Source organism: Seriola aureovittata, chromosome 24, assembly GCF_021018895.1.
Source record: "Seriola aureovittata isolate HTS-2021-v1 ecotype China chromosome 24, ASM2101889v1, whole genome shotgun sequence".
Classification (NCBI taxonomy): Eukaryota; Metazoa; Chordata; class Actinopteri; order Carangiformes; family Carangidae; genus Seriola; species Seriola aureovittata.
Genome location: NC_079387.1, coordinates 5,246,919 through 5,267,478, shown reverse-complemented (window position 1 = coordinate 5,267,478; position 20,560 = coordinate 5,246,919). Strand labels below are relative to the sequence as shown.

Sequence of the window (20,560 nt, the reverse complement as noted above, 5' to 3'; positions counted from 1 at the left end):
TAGATAGATAGATAGATAGATAGATAGATACTTTATTTATAGTAATAGTTGATAAAAAATATGCATGAGGTGAATAAAATACTTTGATGATTCATTAGATATTAATCTAAGTACTATAAATATCATGCATGAATTCATGATATTTCAGTATCCAGACCTTGTTTCTGGTGTTGTTTACTTTAAATTATGCTCACATGTTGCATATCCCTAGTAAAGCTGGATTTAATCAAACTGTCACAAACCAAAACAAACGGTATTATTCCATCTTATAATAATATAGACATATATATGTATATATGTCTATGAGCAGGACTGGGTGGGTTAATGGGAACATGGAGGCAAGAGCATATAGCCTAAGCAACATTTTTGCCCCTATAACAGGTTAATGTATCTTTGATACGCACTTTCTGTGAAACTGTCGCAAAGCCGCACGTACAGCCGCACTGAGGAGTGACCCCTAACCTTTTACAGCAGACAGGGAGGAGTTCTGTATAGTTAATTATTGGCTTGAGCTCTCTCCTTTCTGTCCGCACATCGCCATGTTGGGGGGGGGGGAACCTGTGCAGGTAAGATGTGACTGTCAGAAACGTCATGTTATTAGAACACACCTGAGCGTTCCATGGTTGCCATGTTTGGTTTCCAGGTGCATCTTTTAGATCAGACCCTCGTTTGAAAATAAACAGCCTTACAACAGTCGGTAAAAAAAAAAAAAAAGTCAGTTTTGCACTTTCACTCGACGATTTCTTTGACAAAGAGACATCGACTTGCGGATTTTTGCACCTGAACCTCGACTAACGACCGACTTTCACTGACAACAGGACTTTTTAAAAGACAGACGTGAGATTTTAACACAATTTGAACCCATGTTGTTTTCAATGTATTTTGCTGTTGAGACTTGCAGAACCTTCAACATTCACTAATGCAAATGCCAATATTGGCAATATTTTCACTTACTTGTGCAAATTAATCAAATGGGACTGACGTTTGACTGTGCTGACTGAAGTTTGAATAAGGAGAGCAAAAGCTGCTTTCTTAGTTCGTTTCATAATCATACATCACCATGAAATCACCTTAAACTCTTAAATATGATAAAATACAAATAAAACTAACATTTCCATATCGTTTAACCTCTTGGAGCTGTATGTCATGAGTAATACATGTAGTTACAACAGTATTTAAAACTCATTTGAATGACCTATGCTTATAGGTACACATGGGGCTTTAGGGGCCCCTGGGCAATTGCCCACTTTGCCCAGTTGGTAATCAGGATTTGGCTGTAAGTGCATGAATTATTCAAGTAAAGTGATATTTGCAGTTTTGGGTAAAAGTTCAGATATTCATTGGGGCAATGATAAGGCTTTGAAATTTAATCCAGGTGCTGTGTCTCCATCATTACGAACTACAGCCTAATACTTCATATGCTTATTTATCATTAATAATACACAATAAATCTTTTTTATCAGTAGATTCTGACTGAATGTTCTCAGTTTACCGTTAACATGTAAGCCACATTATGCAACTATTTAACTGGTAAATAACAGCAGAATCATTTTGATGATTCACTGACTTGTAACAGGAAGTATGGCGCCTCTTATGATTTTGTGTTTGTTGCCAGCGTCCTCTAATTACCACTTGTGGCTGATGACCATTATTTTTGAGCATTAATGCATTGTGGTTATTTTAATTCAATGATGTGATGTCTTTTCCATTAAGTTATTATGATAAAACAGTTCATGGTTTGTTAATGTGATGTGGAACAGAGGCCTAAAGGTTGCATTTATTTCCACCTTCAGATGGCGCAACGCTACACCTGGACAACGGCCCTGGTTCCAAACCCCAGCGGGCAAACCATCCCACGGCTCATCCTCCGTCAGGGCCCAGGGCCAGCCTCCCACAGTGGCTCCCCACCTGGCCCCACACCTGGTACCTTCACTTGCTCCTCTCGCTCTTCCTCTAGCTCCTCCTCTCGTTCTTCCTCTAGCTCCTCCTCTCGCTCTTCTTCTAGCTCCTCCTCTCGCTCTTCTTCTAGCTCCTCCTCTCGCTCTTCTTCTAGCTCCTCCTCTCGCTCTTCTTCTAGCTCCTCCTCTCGTTCTTCTTCTAGCTCCTCCTCTCGCTCTTCCTCTAGCTCCTCCTCTCACTCTTCCTCTCGCTCCTCCTCTAGCTTTTCCCCTAGCATCTGCCCTAGGTCCCCCCAGAGCTCTCCGCTTAAGGACTGGGCTCTTGTGGCATCACAACATCCAACGAAGATCGTCCTGAGGAAGCAGGTGAGGAGGAGCTCCTTCAACCAACCCCTGACAGCCAGTGAGCCGTTGGCGTGCCCCCCTGAAACCCCGGAGCCGTCCAGTGAGCCGAGGTGGGTAAAGAACCTGAGGCTTTTGATGGAGAGCAGGGGCCGCAAGAGAGCCGCTGAACCTGAAGGTAAGCCTCCAGGTAAGCGCTTCTGCCCCTCAACTTGAATTTGACTTCTTTATTTCTTTATTGATTGGAGTTCATTTGAACTGAATTTCTTTGAATTGGGTTTATTTTAATTTCTTTGAAGTCATTTGAATTGAATTTATTGGAATCACTTTGAATTTCTTTGAATCAATTTCTTTGAATAACTTTTAGATTTATTTGAATCAGTTTATTTGAATCACTTTGAATTTATTTGAATGAAATGTATTTGAATTGAATTTATTTGAATCACCTTGTACATAATTTATTTGAATTGAATTGAACTGATTTTATTCAAATTTCTTTAAATTAATTTTGATTGAATTACTTTGTTCTGAATGTATTTGAATTGAATTGCTTGAATTACATGATATTACATTAGATTAAAGGTTACCTTGCTCTGGTGAGAATCGCGTTCTTGTTGCTGCACCATGACTCAGGCAGGGTGTCTGCACGGAGAGAGTCTGATCTGGGGGGGGTAGCGTGAACCTCCAACGTGTTTCGACCCCCCAGTGAAGCTCCTCTGTGACAGAGAAATAAAAGGATGGCGGCACCATGTCAAGGGGGTTCATATGTCTGTCGACGCCCACCCTCGACCAACAGGAGTCTGCAGTGACGAGGACCTCAGCGCAGGGGTCCACAATTTAGAAAAAGGGGGATGTAGTGGGAGAAGGTGTGATAGTAACAACAACATGGTTAAGAAACATGTTGCAGCTGTTACAGGGGTCCAAACTGGGTAATTGAAACGACCAAAGTAATGGAGGTAGTGTTTAGATGATGTTTAGTGTAGATTATGGAAGGAGGAGAAGAATGGGAGAGAAAGGAAAAGGTAAGATGCAACTTTCATTTTATTATCAGATTTCAAGCTTGATAAATTACACGTGTGTTTACCTGACTTAAATTTGTAACCTGCTTGTCTTCATCTTTCTTTGAGAGGAGAGGAGAGGGGAGAGGAGGAGAGGAGAGGAGGTGGGAGGGCAAACCATGTGCAATCCCTCTCATATAAAAGGTAAATATTTTATTCTATTTACAGATTTCTAGCTGTGATAAATTACACTTTTGTTTACAGTATTTTAACTACAACCTGCTTGTCTTCATTTTTCCTTTACAGAGGAGGAGAGGAGAGGATGTGGGAGGAGGAGGAGAGGAGGTGGGAGGGCAAACCATGTGTGATCCCTCTCATATAAAAGGTTATATCTCATTCTGTTATCAGATTTCAAGCTGTGATAAATTACGCCTCTGTTTACATGATTTTAACAACAACCTACTTGTCTTCATTTTTCCTTACAGAGGAGGAGAGGAGAGGAGAGGAGAGGATGTGGGAGGAGGAGGAGGAGAGGAGGTGGGAGGGCAAACCATGTGTGATTACTCTCATATAACAGGTAAATATTTCATTTTATTATCAGATTTCAAAATTGATAAATTACACCTTTGTTTACCTGATTTCTAAAGTTGTAACTACAACCTGCTTGTCTTCATTTTTCTTTTAAGAGAAAGAGGAGGCGAGGGGAGAGGAGTGGAGAGGAAGTGGGAGGGCAAACCATGTGTGATCCCTCTCATATAAAAGGTAATATGTAATTTTATGATCAGATTTCTAGCTGTGATAAATTACGCCTCTGTTTACCTGATTTTAACTACAACCTGTTGTCTTCATTTTTCTTTTAGAGAGGAGGGGAGCTGGGTGGAGAGGAGGCGAGGGGAGAGGAGAGGAGGGGAGGTGGGTGGAGAGGAGGCGAGGGGAGAGGAGAGGAGGGGAGGTGGGAGGGCAAACCATGTGTGAATTCCCTCATGTAAAAGGTAATTATGCATTAATCTAATGTTACCAGATTTTATGAAGTGCGGTTATCTGTTAATTTTTGAATATCACTCCCTTTTGTCTCCCATTTATTTTAACAGAGGAGAAACTATTAAAGAAGAACAGGGACATGAAGAGATGAGGAAAGAAGACAAGAAAAGGTACAGGTATCATGAGTGTCTGTCCAAAATTTCATAGTAATTTTTCCAGCAGTTGTCGAGCTATTTTGATCTCCACCAACCCGCCAGCATCTGTAGAGCAATCCTAGTGTGGGTGAGAAAACATAAATCACCACCTGTTGATGGTGCGAAATTTCCAAACCCTATCTACATGTTAACTAGATTTTCATTTTCTTCTGAGAAAAGTTCTTATACAAATACTGCAACACTTCTATAATAACTTCCTCAGACCAAAAATCACCCTTTACACCTGTGCAGCCCGTTTCTTCATCAAAACTTTTAGAAAGGGAAGTGAGCGCGCTGTAGGCCGTGCCCCCTTTTTACACAGCGGGGGTGGTTTGTGGTTTTGGCGCTGGACTGTGCCATTGCATGCGAGATAGGGGGTGACGCGACGGTTTCATCAGTTCTGTAAGTTTTTCTGGTTGCTGCTGTTCAACTTCCTTTTTTTTTTCTTTGCCTGCGAGTATCATTTCCTCTTTTACATACTGATGAGGCTCTTCTTTAGGACGCTTGATAAGTCTGCTGGGTTCGCCTGTTAAAGAAGACCAAAGATACGAATCCTTATAAAAGTAATACGAGTGCAGTTTGTTGCTGGCGTCGTCTTGTTTTCAGTTATAAAGCCTGACAGTATATTTCACGTGTTGAGCTGTGGAGCTCGTGCAAGACGGGTGAGTACAGAGTGATCGCGGCAGGAGTTGAATCGTTTGCTGACGAATGAATGTTCTCTAAATTCTTCACATCCAACACACAATGATTGTGATTGTTGTGTCCACCTCTCGTCTGTCCCCCAGCTTCAATGCATCCCTTCGTGTATGCGACTGTATGAGAGAGAGTGAAGTGAGTGTGTAGGTGCGACAGCAATGTGTGTGTCTGTGCAGTAGGGTGTGTGAATGTGATGTCGGGAGACACCGACACCCTGTCCTGGAGGAGCATGTCTCCCATCAGCCGCTCAGATTCCTCGGATGCGTCTCCCACGGCGATTGTGGCCAGGGATAGCATCCTCCCGGCGAAGATCATCAAAGTGTGTTTCCTTAGCAACAACTCCAACCTGGGCAAGAACTTCAAACTGGTCAAATGTCAGGAGAACTGGACCGTCAGGGTACTCTACTGTTTACTCTACTCTGCTTTACTCTACTGTACTTTACTTTTTACTTTACTATAATGCACACAACTATACACAACTATACTCTACTGTACACTATTATACTCAACTGTGCTCTACTATATACTCTACTGTACCATACTCTACTACCTCACTAATATATTCTATTATTACTCTACTTTATGCTACTGTACTCTACTGTACATTATTGTACTCCACTGTACTGTACTCTGATGTCTTTTACTTGGCTCAACTCTACTATACTTTTCCGTAATTAACTGTCCTACACGCTATTGTACTTTACTCTTTTCCACTGTACTGTACTTTGCTGTTTTGTAATATGTTATCCACAAATCTACTTCACTTGACCCCACTATACTTCTCACCACTCTACTGCTGTATTCTACCGTACTGTACTCAGTCGTACTTGACTATACTGTACTTTGTTATACTCTGCACTTAATTGTACTCTATAATTGTACACTTTATTGTACTCTAATGTACCTTTCTGTACTCTGATGTACTTAACAATACTTTGCTATAAGCTTAGTGTACTCACTGTTCCCTTTCGTTTCTTCTCAACTATTGTTCTTTACTCTGATGTTTTCTGCTGTACTTGTTCACACTGCTCTCTAAGAAAAGAAAACAAGGAAGTCCTTTATAGATTTAAGATACTGGAAGAAAAATTGCAGAGGCATTGTTGAATATGTTTAGTAGGTAGATGATCCTTTTATTAAGATCAGAATGCTGTAATTTGCAATATGTTTTTTATCCATATGTTGTTGCTCACGTTTAAAAAAAATCATCACATGCTTTTAGAGGATCGTATTAATGTCTTACCTCTCTCCCAGACTGTCATCAATGCGGTGCTGTCCAGTGGCTGTGTGGGTTCAGAGATAAAACACAACCTCTGCTACGGCCTCCTCCTCAAACACCTCAAGTCCTCGGAGATCCACTGGCTGCACCCGGACCTGCCGGTGCCCGAGCTCACCCAGCGCTATGAACAGCAACACCTCGAGGCTGAGTGGAGGTCAGGCGAGCAGGTGGCCCACGTTCTTGCGACATCACACCTCCTGTAGAAAAAGGGAAAAGCTAACTGCGATGTTTGTTTGTGCAGATACGACCTGAGGATCAGATACATCCCGTCAGACTTCATGGAGAAATTCAAGAACGACAGAACCACCATGCTCTACTTTTACCAGCAGGTCAGCGATGTGCCAGTGTATGACTCCGTCTCGCTCTTCCATAAGGATTTTATATATATATATATTGGATAAGGACTTGTTTTAGAATCAGGAATAGGTTTCTAGGTGTCAGTGTTTATAACCGCTGCAGTCACTGGAACACTGTGTGTGTGTGTGTGTGTGTGTGTGTGTGTGTGTGTGTGTGTGTGTGTGTGTGTGTGTGTGTGTGTGTGTGTGTGTGTGTGTGTGTGTGTGTGTGTGTGTGTGTGCTTCACCACAGGTACGAAGTGATTACATGCAGCAGTACGCCTCAAAAGTCAGTGATGGGATGGCTCTACAGCTCGGTTGTCTGGAGATTAGGTACTGTGCAACAACCAACTCAAAAAAGAAGGATGCTCATCTGTTACTGCTGCAGGTTTTCGCAAAAAAAATGACAGTTTGTTTATTAATGTATTTAACAGGAGATACTTCAAAGACATGAATCCAAACGGACTGGAGAAAAAGTCCAACTTTGAGCTATTGGAGTAAGTGTCCACCATTTAGGCTAATGGCAATTTACCATTTACATCAAGCCTTTGTTGTTTGCCCATGCAAAGGTGTTAAACAAATCTTTGAAATGTTGTCATATTTCACTGTAACATTATGTCTTTTAGCTAGCTAACTACTGTGCAAAGGCCACAAAGAGGAAAACCACATTTGGTACCAAGTGGCCGGATTGGTGATAAATGCAGAGGCACAATGACATGAACAGTTGCAGTCTGTGGTTAGCATACAGCTACATACATTGCCTGACGCTCAATAAGCTGCGGATGAGCAACCCTGTTCTACAGCGAGAGAGTATGAAACCAAAGGGCCTGAATGGTGATCAGAACTGTTGGTGTGGAGTTTTGCTTATCCGGCTCTGCGCGCTTTTGAAAATGAGAGCTTGTGTCACGATGGTGTTCTGACTCTCCTCCATTAGGAAGGACGTGGGGCTGGACCTGTTCTTCCCCAGAGAGCTGATTGATAGCATGAAGGTAAGGAGGCAGGGCAACTGTTTCGATGTTTAATTTTTTCTGCCTAAATCCTGTGTTAATCTTCCCTTGTGTGTGTGTGTGCGCGCGTGTGTGTTAGTCTAAGCAGTTGCGTCGGCTGATCCAACAGACGTTTCAGGGCTACTCCGCTCTGAACCAGGACCAGTGCGTGGCCAAGTTCTTCACCACTCTGGCTCAGTGCTACAGCTACACACAGGAGAGATTCGCCTGCCAGCTGGTGGTGAGTGTCTGAGAGTTTTATCACAATGGGATGATCCACAGAAACAAACGAGGAGTAAACTCCAAAAAGATTGTAAGGCGGAAAATGCCTCTGACCACTTTGACATTGACCTCTGACCTTTATAGGACAGACTGAGGCCGGTCTCACCACAGTTTTATAGACCCTTGAGTAAAGTCTGGAATGATTCTTCTGCTCAGACATGTTCATGTGTTATTACTGTGCACGTTCTAAGATGTAAAAGAAGCAAATATTGGCCCTATATTATCATGATGTGTATGTTTGTGTTTCCTGTGTCTATAGCACAGCTGGAGCATAACAATAGACCTGGTCATCAGCCCTGAGGGCATCAGTCAACAAACTGAGAACTCAAAAGTGAGCTAGAACTCTCTCAGCTTTTGTCGATTTTTAATTTAAACGACAAAAAGATATATTTCTCTATTTATTCCTTCTTTGTTTGGAACTTTTATATCTTTGTGTGTTTTGCAGCCCGTGGCAGCCTTCTCTCAGGTGCACAGCATCTCCTGCTCTGCAGAGAGTGACGGTCAGGCTCTGCTCACTGTGCACATAGAGGGAGCCAAGCAGGTATCAGTACACTTCCTGTTTTTGGCACAGTCTTAATCACTTTCCTGCTGAGGGTTAGATTAGAAGATTAATACCACTCTTGTGTCTGTATGAGAATATGATGCTACATCAGCAGCTGATCAGCTTTGTTTGTTTACATACAATTTTGGTTTAATGCTCACAAAAAAGTGTAAAAAAAAAAAAAAAATGACAATGAGTAGTTTGGTAAAGAACTACTTGGAACAGCTGCAGTGACTTCCTCTGGAGGATGTTTTTTTTTTTTATGTGAACAGGACCAGATGAACTGTCTCCCTGAACTTTTCACACATTCAAAAATGTCTCTCTGAACTTTGAGTTGCATTTGTAGTCAGTTGGGGTTAAGGTGCAAAGCTTTTCAAGTTGAAGCAAAGACACAGTACCGTGTGTGTTAAACCTTCCAGCCGCTGTCAGTGAAAACCTCCTCCCTGGCTGTGGCGGAGAACATGGCCGACCTGATCGATGGCTACTGTCGACTGGTCGGCAGCTCTGAGAGCTCGCTCATTATCAGACCCAGCAAAGGTACAGTAACAATAATGCATCAACATCAATAATGCAACAATCCCAGTCCAAAGATATTCATCTATCCAAGATTGGCTGCACACTGGGCCATTTCTGTTATTGAACTACCTGTGATTTACTTTTGCACGTTTGGGTTATGACGACATTAAACACCAAATTTCAGGTGCAAAATAATATAAAGCTGCGTAGCGATGAGGCCGCGTCTTCCCCTTAGTAACTAAAACATCACAAAATGATAGGAACAATGTCCAGAGATGTACAAGTAAAAACCTGACATCTTCCTGTAGATTTTCTAGGCCTTTGAGATAAATCATGTTGCACTGACAACTACAACTAAAGGAAAAATATCTGGTTTGTACAGGGAGAGACGCAAGACAGAAACTTCCTGACATCCCAAAATGGTACGTGTGATGAATCATATTGGAAAGTAGTGTTTCCTACATGTCGCTGGAGATGACACACTCTGACTTCTTTTTTCCGTTGTGCTGGTGAATTGATGGGTAAAGTTTTTGAGTACTATATATAGATAGATGTTTATCTTTTGCCTGTTTTTGACCTAAAGGTCACAGTTGTTTAAGTGGCGCACTTCAAACAGGCTGATTTGTGGGTGAAATGTCATCGACTGCTTGATTTAAAGTTGAAATTTCTTTTCCAGTGGTGGCCCCAAAGGTCCTGATAGAGGTTTGAGTAAGTCTAATAACCAATTTATAAATTCACTGATATGTAAGGTGCATATTAATAGTGTTTTTGGTTCTATTCCAGCCCCCTGAATGTTTCATTTTTAGCCTAATCAATAATGACTTAATGAAGGATTTTTTTTTTTCTTTCTTTCAATTTCAACACTTTCTCTAATTTCAGGCTCTGATATTTATGCTGAGATCCCAGAAGGCAAAGCAGTCTCTGCTGGTGAGTAGAGATTTATTTACCCTGATATCCCTCAGCAGCACATTGCTATCAATATCAGTTAATTACAAACAGGTCCATTTTAAAAGTAACAAAATCATCTTGCTCTCCTTCCTCCTTGAGAAAGAACCATGTTGAAAAATCATTACAACATGTGACAACTTTAGAAAAAGTGGAATTTTTTTATTGTACAGAGGGTGGAAGGAGAAAACTTTCAAAACTGCTCTGAAAAATTCACCCTGGACTGAACAAGCACTTTTTGTGACGCAAGTTTCAGTTTCAACCAAAACATTTGACCCGATCAACACGAACATGTTGTTGTATATAAAGCTCTTTCTTCCCTGAAGTACCTGCAGAAGTTTTAACATGTGGCTCACCTGTACACCTGCATTTGTTCCCGTGGTTTTAGCACTTCAAGGCCTTTGTTTACTTGAGGCACCTGAATGCAGCACAGTGTTGTCAAAATGAGTACATGAGTACACCCGTTTACAATTTCAATTTGAGTTTTCCAAAGATTAAGTTGCTGGTATAGTTAAAAAGTTTCATCAAAAACATCAGTACATTAAACAAATATTGTCTCTGTTTCCTTTTTTTCTGTGTGTGTGTGTGTGTGTGTGTGTGTGTGTGTGTGTCTCTGTGTGTGTGTGTGTGTGTGTGTGTGTGTGTGTGTGTGTGTGTGTGTTTCCAGACAAATACAGGATATGCAGAGATGACGTGACCGTGGGTCGGATCTTGGGCGAGGGATTCTTCGGGGAGGTTCATGTTGGAGTTTATAAAAGTCCAGTGAGTTCATCTATTGTTTACGTATCAGCACAGTTCATGACCAAATATCACACTAAGAAAACAAGTAATTCTAAATAACACCAAACATTAAAGACTGTCATGGTGAATGTAATGCGTGTGTGTGTGTGTGTGTGTGTGTGTGTGTGTGTGTGTGTGTGTGTGTGTGTGTGTGTGTGTGTGTGTGTGTGTGTGTGTGTGTTTGTTTGCAGACCGGGGAGAGGATCCAGGTGGCCATCAAAACATGTAAGGACTGTTCAGCAGATGTAAAGGAGAAGTTTCTGAGTGAGGCCGGTGAGTACGAGGCCGCTGCCATGATTATTTCCTCAAAACACTTTCTTTTGATCCACGTCTCAGTCACACACACGTGTGACACAACTGCAAAAGCCTGGCAGAAAGGGGAAATTTAAAACTTCTGACAGGTTAAATCAATCAGAAATCATCAGAATTTAAAGACATGAAAAATAGGATCGATCACTGCTTTAATAGAAAATATAAAGCAGGAACAAGAAGAAATAAAGTGCAGTGTGATGATAGAAGAGTGGACTATCTCTGTTTGGAACATGTCAGGGTTTTTTATGTTTCGTCAGTCAGAATGTTACTATAGTTGATTTCCTGTTGCTTGGTTGTGGCTTTGTGAACAAGCACAGACTCAAGGCTGCGGTGGTCTCAGTATGAGACAGAAGCTCTCACATGATCTTTGCTCCAGAGCTGAATGACACGCCAGCTTGAGTGAATTTCACCAGATTATTAAACGGCAGGATTTCCGTTTTGTCCATGTAGAAATTATTGCTCATCCATTTATTTATTGCCAAAAGACAGGTGGTTTCTGATCTGTAGCATCATTTGCCTCAGCAGAGATGTACAGTTGTGTGTCATCAGCGTAACTATGGAAACAGTGTGCTCTCTGATGCTGGCAGCGAATACAGTGAGAGTAATCATGGAACAAGGCAGCGCTATTAAACTTGATCAAAACTGTATCAAACACTGCCCTCAGGTTTAAGAGGAGAGGACGTGAGTCCTCGATTTCATCAGAGTTCAACCTGAGGTCGCTGATTATAGGAGCAGTTAATATTCATATGGTTAATATCAATAGTGAGTGTGGTTGATGTAATATAATCATGAGCACTGGTAATGCCGCTTTGAGATCAAGAGCCAGATATTCAAATGATTCAAGTTCACTCTGGTCAATGTTGGTACACAAAATGGCTGCAGTCCCTCCTCTCTTCCTGTTTCGTCTGACTGACTGATATTAATTATAGTTTGGAGGACAAGCCTCTAGCGCTGTTGCTACACCAGTGGTGCTGATCACCCGGAAACACAAAAAGAAACACATGTCACTCTGAAAAGTATAAAATCGAGACTAAAAGTTACGGTCTGATCTTCCTGCTGAAGGCTTGATGAAAAACCTGGATCATCCCCACATCGTGCGTCTGATCGGAGTCAGCGAGGTCGATCCGGTCTGGATCATCATGGAGCTGTATGAGCTTGGAGAGGTACATTTGCTCCAAAGGAATCATGTTGAATATTTTGAACACTGAATGAATAGTTCCCGGCTCACTTTTATTTTGTGCGTTGGGAACACACCTCCCCTTTAAATCCTTGAATTGTTGAAACTAGAAAAACTGATAAGAAAATGAGCGCAAATACCTCGAAGATGAAAATGAAACAGTAGATGTTTTTGTTTCCCTGTCAGCTGGGGCAGTATCTCGTGGAGCAGCAGTACGTCCTGAGTGGAGCAACATTAATCGTTTACTGCCTGCAAATCTGCAAAGCCTTGGCGTACCTGGAGGGCCTCAACATGGTGCACAGGTAACACAGCCTGAAAAGAAAGATGTTTAGCTAAAGAGAGTGCGTTTGACACGAGCACCAGGTACAATTAACCTTATTATTTGGTATAAAGTGTCAAGGTTCTGCAGATATCTACTTAATATTTGACCTAATTACATGCATAATGTTTTATTTCTGTGAGAACTGTTCCTTCAGCTCTTTGCCTCATCTTTTTTTCCTGTGTGGTTTCCTCTCTGTCTGCATGCTGCAGAGATATAGCGGTGAGAAATGTGTTGGTGGCGTCGCATGAATGCGTCAAGCTCGGCGACTTTGGCTTGTCCCGCTACATTGACGAGCAAGAGTACTATAAAGGTACACACACACACACACACACACACACACACACACACACACACACACACACACAGATGTTTGTGGTGAACATTTCAGAGCATTACAGCTCTGAAATGAGAGGAGGGGAAACTTATCCAAGCATATTCTCGCTCCTCTATTCTTTCGGTTTTGGAGAAATAGAAGTTCGACTTATAAAAAGTAAAGACAGATGTCCATTTCTCTTCCCTCTGCAGCCTCAATTAGTCGATTACCAATCAAATGGATGGCGCCCGAATCCATCAACTTCAGACGCTTCACAACAGCCAGTGATGTCTGGATGTTCGGTGAGGAAACCAACTCTTCTACATGCAGTTTTTGATTGTATCTTTTCTTGTGTCTGAACATGAGTAGAGACTGATACTCAAAGTGATGTGTGTGTTTTTTTCCCTGAGACCGGGTCAGAGGAGTTGAATCATAAATCTAGAGGCTGTGGGTTGTGCTGGATTGCATTCTATTGAACTGTGCTATTAATATTTTCTTCCTTCTCTTTCCCTCCTTCAACCAGGTGTGTGCGTGTGGGAGGTCTTCTCCATGGCCCAGCAGCCGTTCTTCTGGCTGGAGAACGGGCAGGTGATCAGTCAGCTGGAGACGGGAGCTCGACTCCCCAAACCGCAGCTCTGTCCGCCCACCATCTACTCCCTGCTCAGCCGCTGCTGGGCCTACGAGCCGCAGGCACGGCCCAGCTTCAGCCAGCTCGTCTGCTCCCTCAGGTGCACGCTCACACAAATTGAAATATGCTGTTTCAGCTTTGCATGCTGGGATTTCAGGTCAGATAATTGAAAGTGAAAAAAAAAACAAGCTCTGTGTAGTCAGTCCGGGTGGTGAATGAGAGCTTTAAATGGTGATTTGTAACTGATTGTCTGTGTATTTGACAGTGAGATCCACAGGATGGAGTTGGAGCGGGAGCGGGGTGTGAAGTTGGACAGGTCGCACGCCATCCCGCCAGCATTTAACTCCAACCACACAGACCCTCCGCCCAAGGTACCACCCGCACCTTGGAAACTGCTACTGCCCCTATGGTCAGATAAACTTAAAATCTGCACAGTCACACCAATGAGGGTTAAAGACAAGAACTAGCCTTGTGGTGTCTTGTCTTTGCAGAGACATTCTGAATCTTGTGCAGCGACCGCAGCTAAGCGTGAAAATGACTGCAGATTTAGTGACTGGAAGACTTACCAGTAACCTCTATAAATTATTTTCAGCTGTTCATGTTCAGTTTGTGTTGCCGCCTTTTTTTTTTTGTGTTGCCGGTTACAATTTAAAAAAAAAAAAAAATGTGCTAGGCTAATGGTTTTTAATGTGGGCCCCAGCAGTTAAGTTAAGGGGAGGAGCCAGATGAACAATAATGAATACAGATGGCTCAACACTGACAGACTTTTAATTATTGCCTTCTCTTTCTCTCTCTCTCACCAGCCATCCAGAGTGCAAGGCAACACGCTTCCTCGGGTTGCACACAAACAGGTGTCCAAACACACACACACACACACACACACACACACACACACACACACACACACACACACACACATCGACACCCTCTTAAAATAATGGCCTAAGTCATTTTTTCAGGTTTTTCAGGAAACACAAAAAACTCAACAAAAGAGTCACACTTTTGACATAGGCCATTATACAACCGGGGGTAGAATTGCATGTTCCTCTCAACTGAGGATTCAGGCGATTTTACCAGAGGTGGCCAGCATCATGAGGGGGTGATTTAGGCAAAAAAAACATTTTTGTCAAAACATGACTTAGGCCATTATTTTAGGAAGGTGACGACATACTAAGTGACATGCATACAGACATAAATATACTATAGTGTGCATCATGTACATGCATTGCACTTACTAGATGTAAGTAATAAATAAATATAGTCTGCTTTATGATAAAAAGTTTGCCAACACAAGAGGGAAGTTTGTTGCTGAGTCATGTTCCGCAGCGACGGCTGTGGCAGGACGTTTTAAGTCATTGTGTGAAAATCTTGCTGATTCGACTGAGCCACAAACTCATGTGACTTTCTTAATACTTGAGGGAAACCACAAAAAGGAGACAACTATGGACCACTAAGTTATATAAAGGAATCATATCAAGTGTGAAAATAAGAGGTATATTTAAAGGATGTGTGTGTGTGTGTGTGTGTGTGTGTGTGTGTGTGTGTGTGTGTGTGTGGTGTGTGTGTGTGTGTGTGTGTGTGTGTGTGTAGGCACCAGAGAGGGATACCAGGCCTGCGTGGGAGAAAGAGAGAGCTCATGTGGAGAACACTTTACAAAGACAAAGAAGAGAGATGCAGATGGATAAACAGTGGCTGGAGCAGGAAGAAAGACAACTGGTAACACACACACACACACACACACACACACACACACACACATACACACAGATGCCTGTCACTCCTCAACATAGATGCCTTTCACTCCTCAACACAGGAAGTAGTTTGTGGCCTAAAGCCTGTGAAGAAATGACAGAAGAGACAGAGTGACATGTCTCACCAGGGAAACATCTTTGGCAAGCCCATGACATGCGTATGACTAAATGTTATGAAATCTCAGCATGTGTACAGGTTCAAACATCCCACAGTAACGTGGCTATAATGTCTTAATGAAACGACGTTTCCTACATTGTGCAAACGCAGCCGCTGATGCTTTTGTGTTTTCTGTAGGATCCCGTCGTGCGGCTGGATTCACCTGTCAAGGTACTCTGTCCTTTTTATTCCTCTTTTATTCCGTCACACCTGGAAACGCTCAGTATGGTACTATGGTCTTTTAGCTGTAGTTTGGCCACGTGTTTACTTTATTTTTCTGCCTCTTTTAAGGTTTAACTTCAGCATTATTCATGTATTATTCAACATTTAAAGCACTTTTAAGATTTTCATGCTATAAATAACCAGTATTAACACCTGAATGGGGCTATATAAGGTAATCCAGTCTACCTGAGACGTTATAGATTTGTGCAGTTAGGTTCTTCTCCACAAGGTGGCAGTAAAGAGTAAAAACAGTTAGACAGTAAAGAAAGTTTTTTCATCTTCTCCACAAATAGAAAGTGAATTTACAGTTGTAACAGGAACTGGAGTTTGTAACTGAAAACCTTTCAAACTGATTAATTCATACGTTCTTCTCTGTCTTTGCAGCCTCCTGAAAAAAGCCCAGAAAATGGTGAGTCCAGTTTGAGTCCAGAGACCTAATTTCATTCTGGTGGCCTTCACAAACAAGCTATTATTTTTCTAAACCTGTTACCCTCATAATGTTTAAGCCACAAAGCCACTTTTGACAGATATATTCCGTCTGTGTGTCAGGTCCTCCAGAGAAGCCTCCGATGCCTCCTCCAGTCACACAGGTAACCTCTGAGCTGAGTCACGTGTTGTACAGCTGTTAACTTTTAGAGCTGAAACGGAGCCGTTCAGTGACGCGGCGTGTTGCTTTGTGTCGTAGACTCGCCCCACAGCCGAGCTGGACCGATCGGGTGATCAGGTTTACACCAGCGTCATGCTGATGGTGAAGCAGGTGGTCCAGCTGAAGAATGATGTCAACACACTGCCCGCCTCCGAGTATCCCACCGCTGTCAAAGTAGGTCCATCAGCAACCGGTGGATCATCTTCACAGTCAATTCAAGAATGCATTAATGTCTATATTTATAATCATCCACCATATTTGATCTCTTATTTCCCCTCGATCACCTTCACCTCCAGGCAGTGGGCGTCACTCTCCGCAGCCTGATTCAAAGTGTCGATGAGATCCTGCCTTCTCTGCACTGCTCGGTCACCACAGAGGTAGAGGCCTCACTTCCTCTCTCTTTGCGTTCACCATTGTCTGTCCTCATGTTTGTGACGGGGTACATACATGCATGGTGTCAACAGAGCGTTATCAGCTGTTTCATTTCTTTCTCTACACAGAAGAGCCCAGTATTAAAGAGTTTACCGAGTTTACTGTAAATGACAGTGATTGCTTCTGGGGTCTGTGGACATAGAATCTGAATGACAATCAGTTTAAACTACTATTAAAATCCAGGAGTTTTTTATTTGGTGAAAATCCAAACTGTATCATGTGATCGTCTCCTCTCCGTCTCAGATCGAGGGCACCAAGAAACTGCTGAACAAGGACTTAGGGGAGCTGATCAATAAGATGCGACTGGCCCAGCAGAACTCGGTGACGTCGCTGAAGGAGGAGTGCCAGCGGCAGATGCTGGCGGCCGCTCACACTCTCGCCCTCGACTCCAAAAACCTGCTGGACGCTGTGGACCAGGCTCGGGTCAGGGCCAACCTGGCCAAGCCCACACTCGACTCTCGAGATGCAGGAGATTCGAGCAAATGAGAAGAGAGCAGTGATGTTCACCGCTGGTTGAATGGACTGGTTTAAAACAAGGACATGGAGTTCAGGCTGGCTTCAACAAAAGCTCTGTTCATGCTCTGTATTCATGCCAAATAAAATATATCATAATATATTAGTATTTTGATGGTGAACAAATCAAACTTCAACAGTGTATAGAAGCAAAAACATTTGTACTGTTTATTCTTTACTTTTTTTTTTACTATTAAAGAGAATGACATTCTGCACATGCTGTGTTTTTAAATTCTGTTTATTATAAGACAACTATTGCTGAGGAACTATGAGAAGATATGGTCTTAACTGTTTGACTGCCACAGTGAACACCACACCCTTTCCTACAATTGCAGAAAGCTTAACAGCCTGATGCACTTTCAGGTTAGAGCAGTCAGCAGACGCCTCTCCACTTTCCAGCAGTCAACACCGTCCGGATCTGTTCTCCAGGTGAGGATTTCACATTTTACTCTCATTTCAGATCATTTTCAAACCATGAAACATATTTCCATCATTTACAAGCATCATGTGAAAATGTTTCAAATGTGCAACTCTTGTTAATGTTTGAAAATTGCTTCAGTCTTGTGGAGACTTGATCATAAGACATGCTCATGTTTCATTGATTAAAAATAGATTTTAAACCCACAGTGCAGTGTTTCCATGCTAAATTTCTTAAAGATATATCATTTATTTTATGCTGAATGGAGGAAAATTTCTGCTCAATAATGCACAGCACATATTTAAACTCTACACCCATAAAATATGGGTGGGAATATTTTTTCCTTGCCTTCAAGGAAAAAATATTCCTTGATAAAGTTGTAACTGCTAACTTTATTAATGCTGTATATATCATTAAAAATCAGACACTGCACTGAGCTCTTAAGCCTTTAGAAAAAGGTTTGTTTTTGTTAAGTGTTGAAAAATGCCTCATCCTTATCCTTATGATCCCTGTGTTTCACAAACAAGCAGACTAGTGTGTGTGCAATAAATTCCACACTGTGCATGTGAAAAACCTGTTCCTTAGCCTGCAGCTCTTTGGTCGATCAGGAACAGTGTTGCACTGTCTGCAGGATGTGATAGATTTTGTGTGTATTATTAGAAAGCACCAGGCTTCACATGTGAACTGTGGCTTCCTGTTTAACACAGGATGAAGTTAATCATTGATATGGACACCGGGGTGGATGATGCTCTGGCCATCATGGTGGCCCTTGCGGCCCCCGACGTGGAGATCCTGGGGATCACTTGTTGCCACGGCAACACCCCCCTGGAGAATGTCATCAAGAACACACTGCGTGTCCTGAAAGTCTGCAACAGGCTGGATGTAAGTTTGAGCCCTCATACATGGGTGTTGATGGGGGGGGGGGGGTGTTGTTGAGTAGATTTAGGGCAGTGTGAAAGTTTGACCTTCGCCCTCGCCATACCCCCACAGATCCCAGTGTATCGTGGCTGTGGAAAGCCCCTGCTGGCCCGTAAGCAACATGCCGGAGACTACCATGGGAAGGACGGACTGGGAGATGTCCCAGATCCGGACGCTCCAGGCCTGGAGCTGCTGAAGAAAAAAGCTGTGCAGGCCATGATCAAGATTGTCAATCAAAACCCTGGAGAGGTGAGACAAACACAAGGGCTTTTATTTGCAAATGAATTAATTCATTTCAATTCTAAAAAACATAATCATGAAAATGTCAAATTCACACGCATATTTAATATAAAGATGATGCATGTGTTGCTTTGCTGCTGCTGCCGTCTGCAGGTGACTCTAGTGGCCACGGCCCCCCTCACCAACCTGGCTGTTGCAGTCCAACTGGACCCCAACTTCCCTAAGAAACTGAAGGCACTCTACCTGATGGGGGGAAACATTAACTGTAGGTCAACTGCCGAAATCTGCCACATCTTTAATTCTTGATTTGCATCTCTGCTCTTATATTACTGAGAATAATAATAACTGTGTGTGTGTGTGTGTGTGTGTGTGTGTGTGTAGCCAGGGGTAACACCACTGCATGTGGAGAGTTTAACTTCGTGGCTGACCCTGAGGCGGCCTACGTCGTGTTGGACCGCTACACCTGCCCCACCTACATCGCCTCCTGGGAGTTCAGCTGCAGGAACAGCCTGCCGTGGGTGAGGCTGAAAACAGAACATGACAAGAGATTAACCCTTCAATGCTTTAAAGATTATCAGCATTATCTGAAGATTAAGACTTTTTTTTTATTCCAAAGATATCTGGATTGATAAAGCAATAAAATTTCAACTATCTTTATGTAATTTATATTTAAAGCAACATGAAAAACATGCAGAAATGCCATTTTATGATGATTTGATTGACTTTATTTATACACTGATCACTCTCTGTTGTTCCCCCTCAGTCTTTCTATGACCAGTGGCTGGCCCAAAACACCGAGAAGGCTGAATTCTTTAAAAAGATTTCCAACCTTACAGTGACGGTGAGAAAGACATGTAGAGGGAAATGATCATACTGTGCTGACACTAGCAAATACCTGTGGGGTTACATGATGCAACATGCAACACCAAGAGCGTTTGATCAAGTACAGGTCTACACAATGTTCTTACTCTAATGTTAGAGTCGAGACTGCTGCTCAGTCTGCTTTCAGTGCCGAATTATCCTCAGTAACACCTCATGTAAACATCTCGTCTCTGCAGAAAGCGAGGTCAGCGGAATATCAAAAGGAGACCACAGAGGGGAAAGGGTTCAATTCCTGTGACACCTACGCCATAGCTGCAGCCATCGACCCCACGATTATAACAGAGAGTGAGGAGGTGAACCGCCATTGTTTTTCTTTCTTTTTTTTCTTAAAAAAAAAAAAAAAAAAATCTGTTTGGAGTGCTCAAATCACTTCCTGTCGCCCTTCCCCAGATTGCTGTGACGGTGGAGCTGGAGGGGAAATACACCAGAGGCATGATGGTGCTGGACTACATTGAGCAGATGAAGAAGAAACACAAGGCGGTCATCATTAAGAAAGTCGACTTGGAGAAGTTCAAGCAAATGCTCATGAATTCTGTGAAGTAGAAAGGTGCGGTAACGAGCCAAAGGCCTGAATCTGGTTCATCAAAATAAATAAAAATGGCTTCTCTGATCGAATTATCAACCATGTTTAAAAGTTGTTCTTCTCATTGTTTTTCATGGTCTAAGCCCACCGGTTACGAGTATTCTTAAATCTTAAACTGCTTTCATGCAGTTTGTTGAAGAGCCTGTTTCCTCTTGCATTCTTTTTTTTTTTCAGTCTTTTGCAAACGAGAAAATGAGCAGCTCTCAAGTTATACAATATCTTACATAAATGTATTTTTTCCATTGTAAATAATATTCATATTCCCCATTATCATAT

General features: G+C 42.3%; 3 protein-coding genes across 4 annotated transcripts; all 3 read left to right on the top strand.

The window, feature by feature from the left end:
- Positions 1 to 490: 490 nt before the first annotated feature.
- Positions 491 to 2,456, top strand: LOC130165644 (uncharacterized). Its single transcript, XM_056371091.1, has 2 exons — positions 491 to 566; positions 1,794 to 2,456. The coding sequence occupies exons 1-2, from the start codon at positions 540 to 542 to the stop codon at positions 2,454 to 2,456; spliced, it is 690 nt and encodes a 229-aa protein (XP_056227066.1). The 5' UTR covers positions 491 to 539.
- A 1,749-nt stretch (positions 2,457 to 4,205) lies between these two features.
- LOC130165188 (protein-tyrosine kinase 2-beta-like) lies at positions 4,206 to 17,458 on the top strand. 2 transcript variants are annotated; one of them, XM_056370198.1, is made up of 31 exons: positions 4,206 to 4,230; positions 4,330 to 4,389; positions 5,199 to 5,506; positions 6,361 to 6,539; positions 6,627 to 6,714; positions 6,974 to 7,053; positions 7,155 to 7,217; positions 7,655 to 7,709; positions 7,807 to 7,947; positions 8,248 to 8,319; positions 8,434 to 8,529; positions 8,949 to 9,066; positions 9,428 to 9,467; positions 9,722 to 9,753; positions 9,925 to 9,972; positions 10,658 to 10,752; positions 10,962 to 11,043; positions 12,145 to 12,245; positions 12,446 to 12,561; positions 12,791 to 12,891; positions 13,107 to 13,196; positions 13,418 to 13,622; positions 13,788 to 13,893; positions 14,326 to 14,373; positions 15,113 to 15,238; positions 15,569 to 15,601; positions 16,037 to 16,061; positions 16,202 to 16,242; positions 16,338 to 16,472; positions 16,595 to 16,675; positions 16,974 to 17,458. In XM_056370198.1, exons 3-31 carry the CDS (start codon positions 5,303 to 5,305, stop codon positions 17,214 to 17,216), a joined length of 2,844 nt encoding a protein of 947 aa, XP_056226173.1. In that variant the 5' UTR covers positions 4,206 to 4,230; positions 4,330 to 4,389; positions 5,199 to 5,302; the 3' UTR covers positions 17,217 to 17,458. The 2 variants fall into 2 exon arrangements, with proteins under 2 accessions (XP_056226173.1, XP_056226172.1); XM_056370197.1 differs by lacking the exons at positions 4,206 to 4,230; positions 4,330 to 4,389 and adding an exon at positions 4,855 to 5,075.
- A 104-nt stretch (positions 17,459 to 17,562) lies between these two features.
- On the top strand, positions 17,563 to 20,323 carry LOC130165194 (inosine-uridine preferring nucleoside hydrolase-like). The gene is made up of 8 exons (XM_056370204.1): positions 17,563 to 17,672; positions 18,369 to 18,543; positions 18,652 to 18,828; positions 18,973 to 19,084; positions 19,201 to 19,337; positions 19,583 to 19,660; positions 19,878 to 19,994; positions 20,092 to 20,323. The coding sequence occupies exons 2-8, from the start codon at positions 18,370 to 18,372 to the stop codon at positions 20,242 to 20,244; spliced, it is 948 nt and encodes a 315-aa protein (XP_056226179.1). The 5' UTR covers positions 17,563 to 17,672; position 18,369; the 3' UTR covers positions 20,245 to 20,323.
- Positions 20,324 to 20,560: the final 237 nt, after the last annotated feature.

Bases quoted from the DNA above. Each gene is read 5' to 3' on its own strand.
- LOC130165644 (XM_056371091.1), top strand. From the start codon at position 540: ATGTTGGGGGGGGGGGAACCTGTGCAG. The intron at 567-1,793 runs GTAAGATGTGAC...TTCCACCTTCAG, and splicing joins GGGGGGGGGAACCTGTGCAG to ATGGCGCAACGCTACACCTG.
- LOC130165188 (XM_056370198.1), top strand. From the start codon at position 5,303: ATGTCGGGAGACACCGACACCCTGTCCTGGAGGAGCATGTCTCCCATC. The intron at 13,197-13,417 runs GTGAGGAAACCA...TCCTTCAACCAG, and splicing joins CAGTGATGTCTGGATGTTCG to GTGTGTGCGTGTGGGAGGTC. The intron at 15,602-16,036 runs GTACTCTGTCCT...CTGTCTTTGCAG, and splicing joins GGCTGGATTCACCTGTCAAG to CCTCCTGAAAAAAGCCCAGA.
- LOC130165194 (XM_056370204.1), top strand. From the start codon at position 18,370: ATGAAGTTAATCATTGATATGGACACCGGGGTGGATGATGCTCTGGCC. The intron at 19,085-19,200 runs GTAGGTCAACTG...GTGTGTGTGTAG, and splicing joins GATGGGGGGAAACATTAACT to CCAGGGGTAACACCACTGCA. The intron at 19,661-19,877 runs GTGAGAAAGACA...TCGTCTCTGCAG, and splicing joins TTTCCAACCTTACAGTGACG to AAAGCGAGGTCAGCGGAATA.